This window comes from Prionailurus bengalensis, chromosome A3, assembly GCF_016509475.1.
Source record: "Prionailurus bengalensis isolate Pbe53 chromosome A3, Fcat_Pben_1.1_paternal_pri, whole genome shotgun sequence".
Lineage (NCBI taxonomy): Eukaryota > Metazoa > Chordata > Mammalia > Carnivora > Felidae > Prionailurus > Prionailurus bengalensis.
This window is the reverse complement of record NC_057354.1, coordinates 108,934,478-108,951,864: the sequence shown is the minus strand read 5'-3', so window position 1 is coordinate 108,951,864 and position 17,387 is coordinate 108,934,478. Positions and strand designations below refer to the sequence as shown.

The following is a 17,387-nucleotide window of genomic DNA, read 5'->3' as shown; positions in this document are numbered from 1 at the left end:
CAGGAAAAAAAAACCCCATTAATCAGAGATAACAATATACCTGAGAAGCAAACAGTAAGTAAAATATTTGTGGCTGTTTATCAGGCATACCAGATAATACTAAACAATATATCAGGGACTATTAATCACACATACTAGACAGCAAGTTTCATTCCTTAACAGTATCAGACATGAGTCAAGTCAGTTCAGAAAGTGACACTAGGAGATATCAAACAGAGATCAATTAAAACAGGCCTTTTCTCTTACGTTTATCACTAAATTTGCCAAGCATGTGAGGTTTTCACACAAAGTTCACCTTATTATTTCCATTTTTGGACAAAATTTTTCTTTCTAAAAATCCAGAAGGTGTGGATTGTTAGGAATCCTAGAGAGAGGCAGAATGCAAAGTCCAGGTGGGCCGAGGCTGTGTGTGTCTGTGGGTCTATGTGTGTGCACGTGTGTATGGGTGAGGATGTACATGCATGTGTGTATAGGGCACATCTATGTTTGTGTATATATGTGTATGTGTGTGCATGTGAATGTGAGTGTTTTTGAGGTGAAAGTGAGATGGGGTTTTAGTTGCAAAAGATGACCCATTCAAAAGCCGTGTCTTTAACGGTGTCAGCTCTTTCCTGCTGAGATGTATAAAGCTCTTACTGTTCCATCTCCTTAAATATACTCTGTGTATCTTCCACCCCTGCCCTGCGGAACCAGCCAAACCCTGTGTCTCAGAGTCAGGAGAGAAAGCAACATGATTTAGTGCAAAGAGCACCTGACTAGGTGTCAGGAGATCTGGGTTCTAGTCCTGGCTCTGCTGACAAATAGCTCTGTGTTTTTGGACAATTCACTTGGCACCTCTGTGCCTCCAGTTTTCTCATCTGTAAAAATAAGCCAATATATACCTTACTTAACTCACAGGGTTGTTGTAGGGTCAGGCCAAGAAAGATAAAGTATGTGAGAATGCTTTGGTAAAGTCTGGGATGCTATATAAATGCAAGATATAATCAAGATCATGATTGCACAGAGAGATTTTCCTTAGACTTAATATATGTAGTTCCTAAATAGTGCTTAAAAGCCCAGTTTTCAAAGTGTGATCCTTGGGCTAGTAGTTCATTACCTGGGAGCTTAATTGTAATTTGAACCCTGCCCCAGACATACTGAATCAGATTCTGCATTTTAGCAAGCTTCCCCGGGGTGACATACAAACATTAAGTACAGGTGGGCAGGAGGATAACTCAAACCACTGATTTTTAAAATCTAAGTGTGCATAAGGATTACCTAGACCTAACTCCAGAGTTTCTGATTCAGAAAGTCTGGGTGGGGCTCAGGGATCTACATTCTTTGTTTTATTTTTTAAGTTTATTGATTTATTTTGAGACACAGAGAGAGAGACAGAGAGACAGAGAGAGAGGTGGGAGGGAGCAGAGAGAGAGGGAGAGAGAGAGATTTCCAAGCAGGGTCTGTAGTCAGTGTGCAGCCCTCTGTGGTGCTCGATCTCATGAACCATGAGATCATGACCTGAGCAGAAATCAAGAGTCTGATGCTTGACTGCTCAACCAACTGAGCCCCCCAGGTCCCCCAGGGACCTACATTCTAAATAGAAGCTCCAGTTGATTCTCTTGCTCCAGGACCACACTTTGAAAAATGCCACAGTAAGCCATCAAGATATTGCTCTCCATAGTTTAGTTATGACTCTTAGTAGAGTCCGGAGAATCTCTAGATCTGCTACTACAACCCCACGTTAAGTTCTCAAAGTCAAACCCATGTTTCCTGAAAAAAAAGAAAAAAATCCCCACACTTCACTTCACTGTCAGCAAGCAGTCACCCATCCAGTTTATGAAAGTTTCGGGTAGTGTTTGCTTTGACTTCTTGGGTTCTCACGTTCAAAATTAAGCAGCTATTTTTGGTTACTTTTAAGTTTCAGTCACCCTCATAGTAAATATTTTGTTCATATGGAACATAAATATAAGTGCATTTTTTATTTAGCACATCTCACATATTTATTTATTTATTTATTTATTTATTTATTTATTTATTTATAAATATTTATTTTTGAGAGAGAGAGAGAGAAAGACAGAGCACAAGCAGGGGAGGGGCAGCGGGTGAGGAAGACACAGAATCTGAAACAGGCTCCAGGCTCTGAGCTGTCAGCACAGAGCGCAGCACAGGGCCTGAACTCATGAACCACGAGATCATGACCTGAGCCGAAGTCAGACACTTAACAGACTGAGCCACGGAGGCACCCCTAGCACATCTCACGTTTAAAAAGAAACTAGAAAGTTCACAGGAGATAGAGCCTTCTTTTTGATTTATTTTTACTTCGCACGCCAAATACCACGGACTAAGAATTATAAAAACCGTATTAAAGGTGTATTTGCAGGTTGGAAATGTGTGGCATGCACACAGACACTTGCACGTACATGCCCAGATATACATAGTTGCCATTTACTTCTAAACAGATCTGACCTCTCAAAGCCTCCTTCCCTCATTTATGTCTAGGAGAGTCAGGAACATGAGTTTAAAACTAACATTACAATCAAGAAGCTGCCTTATTTTGTGGAAAGAGAAACATGCAGAGATGTGGGGGGACCACTACTTGTTTTCCAGCAAAACAGTATTGGTGCCAGAATAAGAAGTTATTCTCCATAGTCTAGATACTTGCTAACTTCCTTTATGTCCTCATCTTTATTGTTATAGGATAATCCTACTCAAAGACTGTTTGCCTTGATACATACAAATTATTTCTGCACTCAGCAGAAAATTGTCCTCTGTTTAGCTTCTGATTTATTTATTTTTTTAATGTTTATTTATTTACTTAGAGCGAGGGAGAGTAGGCATGCATGTGCAAGCAGGAAACGGGAAGGGGGAGAGGGAGAGAGAGAATCCCTAGCAGGCTCCATGCTTAGTGAAGAGCCTGATGGGGCTCAATCTCACGACTGAGATCATGACCTGAGCGGAAATCAAGAGTCAGACGCTTAACCAACTGAGGCACCCAGGCACCCCTCAACTTCTGATTTCTTAATTAGCCTAGGTTTGCTTTAGTTGGAATAGGGTGCTCACCATTAGTGCGTTGGGGTGGGAGAGGAGAGTGACAGAAGGTAAAAAAATTGTCCCAGTCAGGATGATATTAGCTTTGGAAAAGAGTAAATAAACACCCCTCTTTTGTGTTTTCAGGAGATGCATTTAGAAGATACCACCAGATTCTGTCCAAAGGAAGAAAGAGAGAGTGAACAGACCTCTTTCAGCGATCAAAACCCCAGGCAAGACCAGAAAGGGGGCTTTCGCAGCTCCTTCCGCAAGCTCTTTAAAAAGAAGTGAGTAGCCCTTAGACAAGACAGCATCATAACTCCTTTCCCTTTGGGCTATATCTTGAGGTTTTAATAGTAATAAGTTTCAAGTAGCCTGGTTCAACTGCTTCAAGCTCAGTGCCTGCAGCCAGTAGCCATGATTCCTGCCAGGTCAGGATGTTTCTCATTGTAATCTCCTAGAGTAAAAGCAAACTCAGCCCTGTCCTCTGCCTCTTCTATCTTTTAGCTCTACTTCCTTGTTCCCAAGTCATGTGTCTGGGAACACAGGGTAATGAGCTGGGTAATGAGCTGGTGACAATCAAATCCCTTTTAGACTGGGAGGCGTGGGGTTGGGTGTAATGGGAGGTTCCATGCGAATCTCCCCACCTGTGGAAAGTTTTCCAAGGGATCTCAGCACTTCTGCCTGTAGGAGTCTATAGTTATCCTGGATGCTAGTACATGTTTATTGGGACTTCTGCTAGTGTTTTCCCTAGCAGAAATGATAGAATGAATTTGGTTTGGGCCCTAGTTAAAAAATCACTTTAATGGAGCTTTCATACTCCATAGGAGGCAAAAACAAGATATTTCCCTTCTGTGGTCCTTCTAAGATTCTAAGTCCTTGTTGTATGAAATCACCCACCAGGCATTTTGGCCAGCACTTACCAGCACTGTCTTACAGACTGGGAGAAGGTGGCCAAACCCCAGCATGAAATGTAAGGAAGAGAGATCTGAGCATTTAGAGTTTGACCTTAGAGGGATTGTCCAGTCCAGCCATTGTCTGCCTGAGAGACTACTGTCTCTATCTCCACTGGGCCTCAGGCCACCCCCCCTCCTTTAGAGAGATTTCACCCTTACTTAGTTTCTCTTGGTAGAGGTGGTTCTTGCAGTCAGTTTTAAACATTTAGTGGATGGGATATTGCTGCCTTTGGAGAGTTGCTGATAAGTGAGGAAGTACAGGGAAATCACTTTATCCTTGAGGGTAGAATTTACTGGCTGATTTAGATAACGGTTTTGATGGAAGAGTTGAGGACAGGCCTGGAGTAAGAACTTTTTTTCATGGTTTGTCTAATTTTTCTCCTATGGGGAGGGTGGTACTGAGATTAGTGGATCTCTGACTGAGGATCCCTGCCTGTTATTACTGGAAGAATGAGAAAGAGGAAGAGAGCAACAGTATTGCAACTAGACACAGCTAATTTCTGCTGAGGTAGTCCGGTGCATGCCTGTTGCTAGATCCCTTTATGCAAGGGGTGAGGAGTTAAGACTTGTATCCCTCTCTTTAGGTTCATAGACAGATTTTTCTTGGCCCAGTGCCTGTTTCTATCATGTTTGGCTGGGGTAGAGAGACCTGGAAGGAGACAACTCTCCAGCCTGACCTTGGGATTTAGGCCCCTAAATCCTTCGAAGGACTCCTAAGATAGGCACTGCTTGAGCCTATCTCTTTTTTAAAACTACAGTATTCCCAAAACAAACAGCCACTTTTTGCCCACTGACATTTATAATGAGTGGGTACTGTCTGTTGGAAAGCAATGAGCCATGGATTCGCAAATTTCCTTTTTTCAGAGAGATGTTAGAAAATGCTCTGCCAGTACTTGAGACAGAGGGAGTAGACTTGTCCTCTGTGTATCCAGGGGGCAGAACTAGGAGAAATGGGTAAGAGGTGCCTGAATCCGGAGCTGGCTCCCTCATGAGGGTGTGGGTTCTCCTGAGTAGAAGACGGTGGCCCTCCTCAGGGGTGCTAACGGAAGGGATTCCTACACTAAGTGGGAGATTGCCCAAGATAAGCACCTGAGTTCTTCCTAGTGCTGAGATTTGCTTTGTTGGCTTTGTTTTAGATCAATCTGAGTAATCACATCTTTTTAACACCTGGAACAAGAAATTAATATGGCGTTGGGACCTATAATTTTAAAGACTCACCATGTGGAAGACCTGATTTTATCTTTCTGTAGCCCCCCACCTCCCTTGGCACAATGCTGAGGACTAGCTGTGGACTCTCCAAATTCATGTTGGTTGATTGCTTTCTGTCTTCTTGTACCTTTGGGGGATCCTTCTTCTTAGAGGGTTAAATGGATCCCCTTAGCCTTCTCATCCTTTCTCATAGATCAGTCTCTCCTGCATCAATCACAATACTGCCACCAATCGTGCTGCTGCCTTTGTATTTAAAATCTGAAGCGTTACCTGAATGGAAGTAAAGGGGGGTACCACACAGATGGCTCTTCCCTCCGGCAGGCTTTCCTGGCTTTGAACATCTGGGGTTGGACTGTGAGCACCACCAGGTGATACTTGCTTATCGCCTGCGTGCACGGTGCCACAGCGTGCGCTCTGGGACTCTGCACAGGATAGAGAAGCAGCTTGAGTACCTTCTCCTGAGTGTTCTCAAGGAAGAACCGTGGGGAAGTTTGCTCTATTATGCTAAGGTGGAGAGGAAGGGCAGGAAGGTCCCAGTGTAGCACAGAAAGGTCAGTGACTCTTAATTCAGATGAGAACACACCATTCTTCTCAGTAGTTAAGCATTCTTTCTTACATGCACGTACTGTATGAGACGCTTTTATAGGAATCGCGAACGACACAGTCCCAGCTGCTGTACAGGAGCTTGCACTCTGAAGTCAGGCATGTGGACAGGTACAGGGAGGAACCGGAACGAGACATTTAGCTTATTCTCCTCCCATGTGTTGGGAGGTCAGGCTGGCAGCAAGCCCTGTGACTTTAAGAAGTGGTTAATCCTGGGTACCAAAACCATGCCAGAACCTGGCCTCAGAGGTCCAAAATGGACTAGTGCCAGAAAAGCTACCTGTGTCACACTTGGGGCTCGCTGCCTGCCTCTCCCACAGCCCTCTGGAGGCTCATTCCTGTCTACACTGACACACTTTTTGTATCCATAGGGGCTTGTTTGGCTGGTGGCCCCACACACCCAGAATGCTGCTTCGGGATGAAGCTAGGCATGGAGCCAGATGCAACAGAAAACCTGAGAAAGGGTTCTCTTCCCTCTGAGGCTGGGAGGGCCGAATGAATGCTCATACCCACAAGGATTCAAAAGGGAGAGTCAAGTTGACATCATTAAAAAAAAAATCCTGAAAAACACCCAAGATATTTGGGGAAAAGAATGATGCTCTGATTATTTCTATCTCAGGCACATTTGTCCTGGGTAGATACCAGGTCACATGTCCCTGAAAGCTGCCCAGAATTGATCAGCATAAAGACTATACGTATCTAAAGCTTGAAAATGTTAAGTGACTTTAAAATTTTTTAATGCAGATCCTTAGAAGCCAGAAACAGACCTATTGTGATAGGCTAATGCTGCACTGATTCCTTATTTCCCTGCCTTTGATCAGGGAGTAAGGCAAACTCCATTCTAAAAGGCTGTACATGGAGGCTGTCAAAGACTTATATCTAGACTACTCTGAAGTGTGAGGCAAATGCTACTTTATATATAAATCCTGCACTTACTTTAGTAAGTATTCTTGGTTAGGGGTGTGGCATGGAGGAAGAGGATTATATAAGGCAGTTTAGGGGTAGAATGTAGATGCTCTTTTTATCTGCAAATTTGGGAGAGTAGAAGAAAAAGAATATGGCTTCCAAATGACTAATTCTCCTTCCTTACCCATTCCCTTCCTCTTTAACACTTTATAACTTACATACCTCAGTGTCTCCTCCCTGCACCAATCACATCAAAATCCATTAATCATGCACACGCACACACACACACACACATTTAATTCTACAGTACCCCCATTTAATTGAACGTCAGTGAATTATCTTCTTTTGGTGACTTATCAGTTGTTTTAGTATATGCCCATCCTGGGCAGTGGAAAAGATCATGTCATTGAAAGCAGGACTCCTAAAGATTTAATTGATAATTTTACCCTCACCTTCTTCTTTGCCTCCTCAAAGCCTATCTCAAGTCCTTCTCCTATTCTTACCCACTGTGGGTTTCTCTCTCATTTCCCATCTCATTTCCCTACATAACTTTAAAATTGAAGGAGGTGATTAAAGGCATAACATTTTAGATTACTTAAACCTCATTACAGATTTTTCTTAATAGGTCATTTGAAATCAATCACTAAGTCAGTATACTAGGTTCTGTCCAGCACTAAAGAAGTAAAAGAAATAGTTCTCGCCCATTAGAAGCTTACAGTTCAGATGTAAGGGTAACCTAGCTGAAGGTTCAGTACCTAGAGGATATTAAGCACTCAAAAGACATATATTAAATGAGTGTTCATTGTGTTACCCTGTTGATTACTAGGGCTGACTCATTTGGCTGACAGGATGGTGTTCCCCTGCTCCCTTACTTTTCCATGTGCTCCTAAAGCTTTCACAGTGAACAATCTTTCCAATCAGAAAACCAGCCCTTCTTAGGTCAGAGGGTTCCAAGGCACTGGATTCTACCCCTCCTCCCTTTCCAAGCTCCAGACAAACTTTTAAGGCTTATTTGTAGCAAATCTGTACTTGTATAATGTACCCAGCTTGTTATTTTCTTTGTGTGGACTGAGTGGAAGGGAACTTAGCAACAGGTTGTTCTCTTTCCATCAAACACTTGGATGGCTATGTGTCCCAATGTACTGGCAGCCATTGTACCCTGGTCCAGCAAGTGTTTGCCTGCCTGTCCCTCCAGTGTCTGCTCAGATCTGCCCTGCATTCAACCAGAATGGCCCCAGGAGCTCAAAAGCCATTCCTGTTTTATAGATAAAGGGAATAAAAGCAAATACGCTGGCCATTTCTCCTAGATTCTGTAGGTATTTCCCAGTAATTTAGGTACACATTACATCAGAGCCTCATAGCCACACATTTGGAAGAGTCCAAGTGACCACATACCATGTAAGCATGTAAAGAGATCAGTTAAAATTACCTTTACAAGGGTAAAAATAAGCTTATAGTTCTGGCTACCGTAGAATGCTGGATTTTGAGAAGGATTAGCAAGTTAGCCATTAGTTAATTAATAGTTACTATCGAGAAATGCACACACCTGGAGACACAGAGAAGGCGGTTTGTGAGAAGAGCGGTTAAAAAAAGAAAATACTAAGCTGAGTTTGTGGACTTTGAAAACTAGACAGGGCGATTTTGGCATTTGTTTCAGAAATGGGAACGCAACTGGTGAAGATTTCTGTGGTCCTTGGGGCTGGTGGTGACATCAAAGCTTTCCCATTTCCAGGTAAACACTAAACAGTTGCATGTTGGAACCATCAAAGTGTGACATATTGGGTTTTGGAGAGATCAGATGCAGCTAAGAGGGGAAACGAGAGGTAAAGATTTTAAGTTCTGACTAATGGCTTTCTGATCAGAAACTGCCATGTGGGGGAACATTCAGAAGAAACACCAGCCAGATTCAAATCTTGCTTCCTACTTCCCACCCCCCATAACTATAAGCATTCCTAGCCTTCTGTATAAAAGAAGATATGGGGAAGGAATAAAATGGTCAAAAATATATCTTCCTAACATTTTGGGTACAACTGTACTAATCAGGGATGATTTGAACTGGAAGTAGGTGGGAGTTCTGAGTTGAGAGAAGGTGTAGAGTTTGGGGGGGGGGGCACGTGAAGGCTGTTTCAAGGGGGCTTCTGAAAAGGAAAAGGACTTTCACCCCAGCCAGATATAATCTTACCTGATGAGTATCCAGATGCACTGGTGTGGTGAGAAAGAATAGTTTTTCCTTCATGCCCTGGGATGTAGTGGGATGGTGCTTCTTCCTGACTGGAAGTAGAAAACATGGTGGGCAGCTCTGGCTTCATCTGTGAGGCCAAGTATCAGGGTGAAGAGTAAAAAAACTCCAGTCAGTCATCAGATTTCTAGACATCAGGATTTTAGTCTTTGTGTGGATCCAGCTGCTTTCTTTGAATAATGTAAAGGGATGTTTGAATTCTGCCCAATTAATTCAGTAACTGATAAGAGTCTTAGTTAACTTATCTAACAACAACAGTGAGGACTTGTAGCATACCAATGATAGTGAAAGAACTTACCTTTCTTTTGTGGATAGTGGAAGCATGCCTGATTCTGCCTCAGCATATGGAGAACTTGTTCAGTTGTATAGGAGCTTTGGACAAAGAATTTCATGTCTAACATCGCTTCCATACATCCTGCATGAGGTCTTTTGATACTGGTTCTCAGTCAGTGGGCTAGTTTTACCCATTCTAGCTCTGAGTTTAAGCTAGCCAAAGGGCCCAGCCTAGCCTTTCAAAGGTTATTTCCAGAAAGCCTCCTCCCTCCAGGGACTTCTGACATGAACAAACTGGAGAAGGTGCAGAGCTGGGATGGATTACCCAACTGGCTTAACCAAGATAAAGGAAGAATGCACCCTCGACTGGGGACTCCATTGGACTGATTTGAGTTGTTGACTATTGATTGGGCTTGGTCTCCTTTGTGGTGGTTGAGATTATAGAATCTCCTCAATCTGACTACTGTACTAATTTCTGAATTCTACCAAATGTAGCATATGTGTGTGGTTGGCTTCAATAAATTTTTCATTTAAAAATGAAAACAAGCAACAGCAAGAGTTTGTAATGTAATGCCCAAATTCAATGATGGCCCTTGTTAGATAACCTCAGTTGAGACCAATGAATTCCATCCATTTTAATTTAAGGGCCTTGGTAATTTGTGGAGTAGTTACTCGGTTGAAACAAAAATAGGATTTACTAAATTTTCTGAGCCTTTATTTCCCTTTTACAGTGTTATCACATAATATCTTACACTAACATACACAGTTGTCACAATTGTCTCCATAAAGCATTAGAAAGAAATTCTCTTTATGTTCTTTGCAAATTTTAGCTACACATGTCCTGAGTCATGAAATTCAGGGGAAGTAAAAATTATTCCAGATCTAAGAGGCAACTGTTTTACAAATGCAAAACAATTTGGATAGATAAAATATCTGAAAACAATTAAAACCAAATCAACCTGTACTTTATCTGTGTGCTGAGATTTTAGGTCCAGTGGATCAGAATACAGGGAAAAAACTAATGAGAATCCCTCAATGGATCCTTCACCCACCAAACAAGATTTCTTCAGAAACCGACTTGCTCTTGCAAATGACCTTGACCAAGGAACAGCTGTGTAAAACATACTTAAAGTTGTATTGTCAAGTGGTAAGATGAGGGTAAAAAGCTTGTATATATCTGTGTAGGAATATATATATACATATATATATATATAGAGATGTATAAGTCCCTGAGGAAAACTAATATAAATACTTACATATGAAGCTAAATCAACATACAAGACATTGAAGAGATGAAGATTAGTCTGTGGTTGAGAGCTGGCTTTTTGAACTTCAGCACTTGGGAACAGGGAAACGAAGACTTTTCACAGCATTATAGAAACACAATAAATTTGGAGGAAAATAAATGTTTGTAAGAACAAAAACTTCCAACTTGAAGTCATTCCCCCCAGTATAAAATTGAGCGTGTAACATGGATGTGAATTTTATGCTTCCTAGGCATTTACCTTATTAATTCATCCCAATGTTCTTAGGCTAATATACACGATGTTAGGGGCCAGTTCTGTCTTGCTATATGTCTTCCCCAAAGCAATACCCAACATCCCTTAAGGCAAGGGATCAGTAAAGAGTTGTATTTTACGTGTTGCCAATCTGAGTTGTGGAGAATTTGTGCTTAAACCATGACATAGAAGGTTCAAGGGTTATAGACACACTGGTCTCTAAACGGGAAGAGAACCAGAAGAGTAGTATTTCTCTCTCTGTGGCTATGAGAATCAGTACAGGGAACAGTGATTTCTCTTGAGCCTGGGAGGCCAAAGAAACATTTTCACTTGTGTGAGTTGTGCTGCAGATGAGAATAGTCTAGAGTCTATGTGTTATTGAGTTCTCAGGATTCAGAGACACATTAGTGATCCTGAGTGTCACATACACTCATAAGCAGATGGGTTGGGGGGAAAAAACCACTTATTTAGCTACGTCCTCTTTTAAAAGACTTTCTTCAGTCTGGAAAGAAGGTGGCAACAACATCAGTGCTTTAATAGCACATGCACAGCAGTTGCTACAAAACACTGGAACAGGATGAAAATTTAGGGCTGGTAAGACCTTGTTCTGTTTTCCAGAAGTAAGCTGTTTAAAAAAAAAAAAAACACAAAAAACAGAGTTCTTAACAGCTCAGACAGAGGAATCATTGCAGTGAGGCTTTCATGGCTACAGGATAATAAAATGTGCTCTGCTTCCCCATGTCCAGGATGGTCCACAGCCTTGACATGCCCCTAACACAAGAATAATAGAAAAAAATTAGTTTTAAACAATTTGTCTCTCTTCCCAGGCAGTTATCTATAATGAATTAGAGGCATTTGGTTACCACTCATTCAAAATCTTGGTACTCAAAATGACTTCTTTAGAGGCTCTTCCTCTAGGAATGCACTGCTTGATAAAATCGTAAAGTTTTACTTGTTACACGTTTTCTACAAGTCTGATGATTAATTAGGAACTCATCCATTAGCCTTTGAACAGTAGGGGGTCTGGAATGTCTACAGGATTGCTGTCAAGTTTTGGGAGTTTCCAGTATTTAAGGTTAAGCCAAGCTTTTCATTTTCCTGAAATTAATGAACTCCTTTGAAGTTAGATTTATCTCTGTTTAGTAGGCCAAAGAAGGTTCGGGGGCAGTGTCTGAAAGCACAATGCAGAACTGACTGGATATGGAAAGTGAACTGCAAGTCACAGTCTTTTAAGTAAAATGTAAAAACAATAAAATTTCTTTCCCCTTCATAACGTTTATCATAAAAATGATGGATTACTTGGTAAGGTTTCAAAAACTTCACACACCTCCCAGATTTTCATTTTGATAACATTCTTTGAAAGAATCTTGATGTTACATCGGTAGCACAACTCAGTTTCATTGTATTTTATGAAACTAGCATGTAAAACTAGTAATAATTAGTGCTGCTACTCCCTGGGTCTCCTTCACCTGGCATCTGGATTTTTCCAGTAGCTTTCTAGCTCCGCATCAGTCCTGTACTTCTCTTAACACATTAATATTCCCAAATGCTGCATTGTGTGAAACTCTCTGAACGTTCTTTTTTGTCTACAAATTCTGAACTCCTCGACTTGACCTTCAAGGCTGTCTGTCCAGCATGGTGTCAAGTCTTCTCTTTGGCTGCTGTCTCCTACTTTGCCAGCCTACTGGACTCCCGGCCCTCAGTTACACTGGGCTTCTCTTGCCTGCTGGCGAGCCATGGCCCCTTGCGTCATGCCTTTTCCGTAGCCTCCTTCCCCCTGCCAGTCTTCAAGGCCCTGGGTAAGTCCCTCATCTTTCTGTGAGTGCTGTAATTTTCTCTGGTGCCGTAACTTGTCTATCTTCTTATATATTTGTCTTGTCTTCCCAACAAGAATGTTGAGTCCCCTTGAGGGCAGGAACTATGACATATCTTTTAAAATTCCTTTTCACCTCTAGAACAGTACACAGTTGCAGAGAATTTCTGCTCATGATTTGACAGAGCTTCAGGGTTGTCTCTTTACCTTCTTGCCTTTCATTTTTTTTTCTTTTTAAGAAAAATACCAATCACAAAAGAAATAAAACACTGTTGTCTTCTGGAGCAGTAAAAGGCACTACTGGCCTTTTCACAGCATTTAACATTTGCAAACATCTTTCCACAAAAAAAGAAAGAAAAGAAAAGAAAGCAAGAAAGAAAGAAAAGGAAAGAAAAAGAAAAGAAGGAGAGAAAGAAAGGAAAGAAAGAAGGAAAGAAAAGAAAGAGAAAGAAAAAAGAAAGGAAAGGAAAGGAAAGGAAAGGAAAGGAAGAAAGAGAAAGAAAGAAAGAAAGAAAGAAAGAAGAAAGGAAGAAAGAAAGAAAGAAAGAAAGAGAAAGAAAGAAAGAAAGAAAGAAGAAAACAAAGAAAGTTTGCTATTCTTTTCTGTGTTGTCCTGGGTCACTTCATAGTATTGTAAATTGACAGCAGAGATAGGATCTTTGATGATGTTTCTTAATGACATTTAATGTAATGTTGCATTAAAGACGAAATCAGGGTGGGAAAGAGGTTTGCAATTCCTCCATCTGTGAGCTCCAGTCCCATGGAGAAGTACAGTTTACATAGGGGACCACGGCTGTCTTCTGGAAGTGTTTGGGTCCCTAAACAGAAGGAAGCGCCCCACCAAAAGAGGAGTTGGGTATTTCTGCACAGGCTGGGAGGGCCAGCAGGTCCCTTCTGTAGCTGGGTGTGGTCTATATACAAGCCTAAACAAGGATTTGCCCCACCTTACTGACTCTAAAACTGGAAGCTTGGAGAACCAGGAATGTGTGGACCAGCACTCCAGGGTCCTCTGTTTCGCCCTATGACAAATAGTTGAAACCTATCTGGGGCTTGCCATTAGAATGTTTCTTCCTTGCTCAGGGAGAACTCTTTGAATAGTACTTTCTATAGCACCTCATGACTCGTTCACTTACCTTCTTCAAGTCTTTACTAACACTTTACTTTCTCCATGAGACAACTTGTAAAAATTCAGATTCCTGGCGACTAGTTCAGTCCCACTTTATTGGAATAAATTTGAGAGTGGGGCCCAGGTATCTGCATTTTAAATGCACCCAGGTGATTCTTTGGCCCACTGAAATTGTATAGCCATTACCTCTTAGACCAATAAATTGGATGATCTAGTATGTAATCAGCACTCACATTCTAGCCATAGATGGAAGTTTAGGACAGAATAGAGAATTGATTATATTTACCTTGAGATACAGAAAGCTGGTAGAGTGACTCTTTCTGAGGTTTTCTTAAATTCATCTGTGATCTTTACTATCACATACAGTAAAATTTTGGTTAAAATATACATATATACAGGATTAGTGTTCTTTGTAATAAATTGGTAAAGTTGATTGTATATTCTAGATAATTGCATGCACTTAGAAAAATGGTAAAATGAATGTCTTCTGTTAAGTTGTGTAATAAAATTAGATACAGTTTTCAGACTAAACTTTCTCTTGAAACATCACCATTAATAATTTTCTTCCTGAGCCTAAAACAGTAATTGGGGACACTTTGGATTCTCATATCCTGAAAGTTGATTTAACTTAAAGATGTAAGTGTAGTGTTCTCAGCATCTGGGCATCTTGGCATTTATGGAATATAGGCCAGTGAGTCTCACATGGTGGGGAGGGGGTGAGGGAAAAGGAAGAGGAGATACACTTCTTCAAAAAGGGAAATGAGTTTAAAAAAGAAACGGTTGAGGAAATTGATGGAAACCTATATATTTTAAGGGAAAAAATAGAAATTGGTGTGTGACACTAGACCTAAGTTTTAAACATATGTATAAAAATATGGGATATGATTTGGGCAGTGCTGAAGATGTTGTTTTTGGAGGCTGTCAGACATGCAAAATAGTCAAGATTTTTCTACCCAAATAACTTGTTTTCCAAAACTTGTTTTCAAAGAGCTTATACATGATCTCGGTAGGTCATCTAAACATGTTTCTTATCTATAAAATAGATTCTCCCTCCCGCCTTCTTCCCTCATTCCCTTCAGAGGTAGTAGCATTAAAATTCTCTTAATTCTTAGCAGGAAAACGGAGTGTGTTGTGTTCCCTCCTCGTGTATGTAAAGCTGTTCATCTGAAGACAGTGGGATCTACTTTGTAAAGGACTGTTGCTCGATACTGTGTGTGTTTCTGTCTAAGTGGGTTGTTTCCATTTAGCACTAGGTCACCCTCTCCTTATTATCACATTTTCCAACTGGGGCAAACCCTTTAGCATTCAATCATGCTCTTATTTCTCCCATTTTTAAAGCAAAAAGTATCTTGACTGTGCCAGTTATGCTGCACGTCTCTGCTTACCTTTGAAAGAGGAAACTGCTCCAGTTCTTGCCTCTTATCATTAAACTCACTAAACTCACTGAGCCACGCCTGGGTGGCTCAGTTGGTTGAGCGTCTGACTTCGGCTAGGGTCGCGATCTCACGGTTCATGAGTTTGAGCCCCGCGTTGGACTCTGTGCTGACAGCTCAGAGCCTGGAGCCTGCTTCGGATTCTGTCCTTCCCCCTGCTCACACTGTCTCTCTCTGTCTCAAAAAAGGAATAAATGTTAAAAAAAATTTAAACTCATTGGGCTCACACCTCCCCCCTACACCGGTCATGTCCAGATCATCACTGACTTTCACCTTGCTAAATGAGTACTCCACTCTCCCTATCAGATAATGTTTGACATGCTTATCACCTCTTCCTTCTGAAATAATTTACTAGGCTTCAAGGGCACAACACCCTTTTGGCTGCCATCATTCTTCATTGGCAGTTCCTTCTTTGTCTATTTGCTGGTTCTCCTTTCTTCTCCCTCTCTTGTTAGTGGGTCCCAGGGCTCTCCTTAGATATCTTCTTTTTCCAGTCTGTACTTCTTTGGTGATCTTATCCAGTGGGCTAGCTTTAAAATATCTCTATAGAAGTGATTCCCCATTTTATATCCTTGGCCCAGACTCTTTCCCAGATTTCGGACTTACATCTCCCACTGCCTCCTGGCACCCCTCAAATGTCTGACATTTTTATTGAACTTCACGTGTCCTAGCCTCTGCTTCAACTCTACTTTTCCCACTTCAGTTAATGGTAACTTTGTCCTTCTAGTTGGTCAGGCTAAAAACCTTGAAGTCATCCTTGGCAATTCTATTTCTTAAACTCCATGTTCAGGCTCTCAGCAAATTGGCTGTCTTCCAAATCTATCCAGACTCTGAACAACTTCCCACCGCCTCCACTGCTATCACCTTGCCCAAGCTGTCTTCTACTGGGCTAGCCTCCCTACTCCCAGTCTTCACCCCTAGTTATTCTCAACATGGCAGCCAGAGTGATCCCCTGCTCAAATGCTCTATGGGCTCTATTTATTTCTAAAGGAAACCAAAGTCATTACAAGTGACCTGGACCCCATTAAACCTCTGATGGCATCTCCTATTCTGTAACCTCGCTACATGTACCAGGTATGCTCCTGCCTGTAGGCTCTTGAACTAGAGGCATACTCCTTTCTCAGACACTTGCACATCTCCTTCCTTTACCTCCTTCTTTACTTATATGCCACCTTCTCCATGAGCTGACTCTGACCGTCCCATTTGTATATCACCAACCTGTCCCCTACGTTCCCAGGAACCTTCTTTTTTTGTTGTTCATAGCAGCTACAACATTCTAATGTAGAATATGCTATTTCTTATTATTGTCTACATCTCCTCACTAGATAACCAATCTCATGATGATAGAGATTTTTGTTTGTTTTGTTCATTGCTGTATTCCTAACATCAGAAGTGGACTTGGAACAGTAAATATTTTTGAATAGTCAGATAGGCCCTATCAAATGTTTATAATACAGTCACTCAAAACCAATTGAAGTGATAGTAAACATCAAAGGAATCTGGATACCAAAGAATCAAGTTAGGGGGACTTCAGGATGAAGTCTCAGCTTCTTAAAAGATACCTAAAAGCAGGCCGACTTTGAAAACATATCCCTTATAGCTTTAGTTACCTTTATTAAGCACCTATTCTGTGAAAGGCATTGGATTTTACACATATCACCTTTAAACCTCACATAGTCCCCAGTAGATCTATTAACCTCATGTGTTGATGAGGAACAGAGACTAGGATTATTTAAGTAACTTCTCCAAAGTTACACATCTAGTAAGTAATGGAACCAGAATGTGAACACAGACATGTGTGATTCCAAAGCAACTGCTTATTGTACTTTACCACAGTGATTCTTCCTTTTCTTGAGGAGTCATGAAGGTAGAGAAACTAGCTTCTAAAAAAGGACTGCATTTTTTTTTTTTTGCCTCTAATGAGAATCAGCAGTCTTAAAATGTTAGAATGTGCATAAGATTTTTTTTAAATGTTTATTTTTGACAGAGAACGTGCACAAGCAGGGGAGGGGCAGGGAGAGGGAGACAGAGGATCTGAAGAGGGTTCTGCTCTGATAGCAGAGAGCCCAGAGTGGGGCTTGAACTCATGAGCTGTGAGATCATGATTTGAGCCAAAGGTGGATGCTCAACCGACTGAGCCACCCAGGAGCCCTGGATAAGATTTTTTGGAATTCTACTCTGTCAAAGCTCTCCTTGCCTCTGGAAGCCATGTACATCTTTAGCCCAGTTGTGGGCTATACCCTAGAGACTTAAGTGCCCTGAATCTGTGATGAGCTAACATGATTAAAATGAGTAAAAAGCAAACCACCTGGTTAAAATTCAAG

General features: G+C 41.4%; 1 protein-coding gene across 5 annotated transcripts in view; it reads left to right on the top strand.

Moving 5' to 3' along the window:
• ARHGEF33 (Rho guanine nucleotide exchange factor 33) overlaps positions 1 to 10,841 on the top strand; it is a 74,000-nt gene extending 63,159 nt beyond the window's left edge. The window contains exons 17-19 of one of the 5 annotated variants that reach the window (XM_043604119.1): positions 3,154 to 3,293; positions 8,338 to 8,412; positions 10,182 to 10,293. In XM_043604119.1, the coding sequence (XP_043460054.1) occupies positions 3,154 to 3,293; positions 8,338 to 8,389 (192 nt within the window). In that variant the 3' untranslated portion in view covers positions 8,390 to 8,412; positions 10,182 to 10,293. Of the gene's footprint in view, positions 1 to 3,153; positions 3,294 to 8,337; positions 10,146 to 10,181 lie in introns of those variants that run through there. The other 4 variants (XM_043604118.1, XM_043604116.1, XM_043604121.1 and 1 more) reach the window with 4 other exon arrangements.
• Positions 10,842 to 17,387: the final 6,546 nt, after the last annotated feature.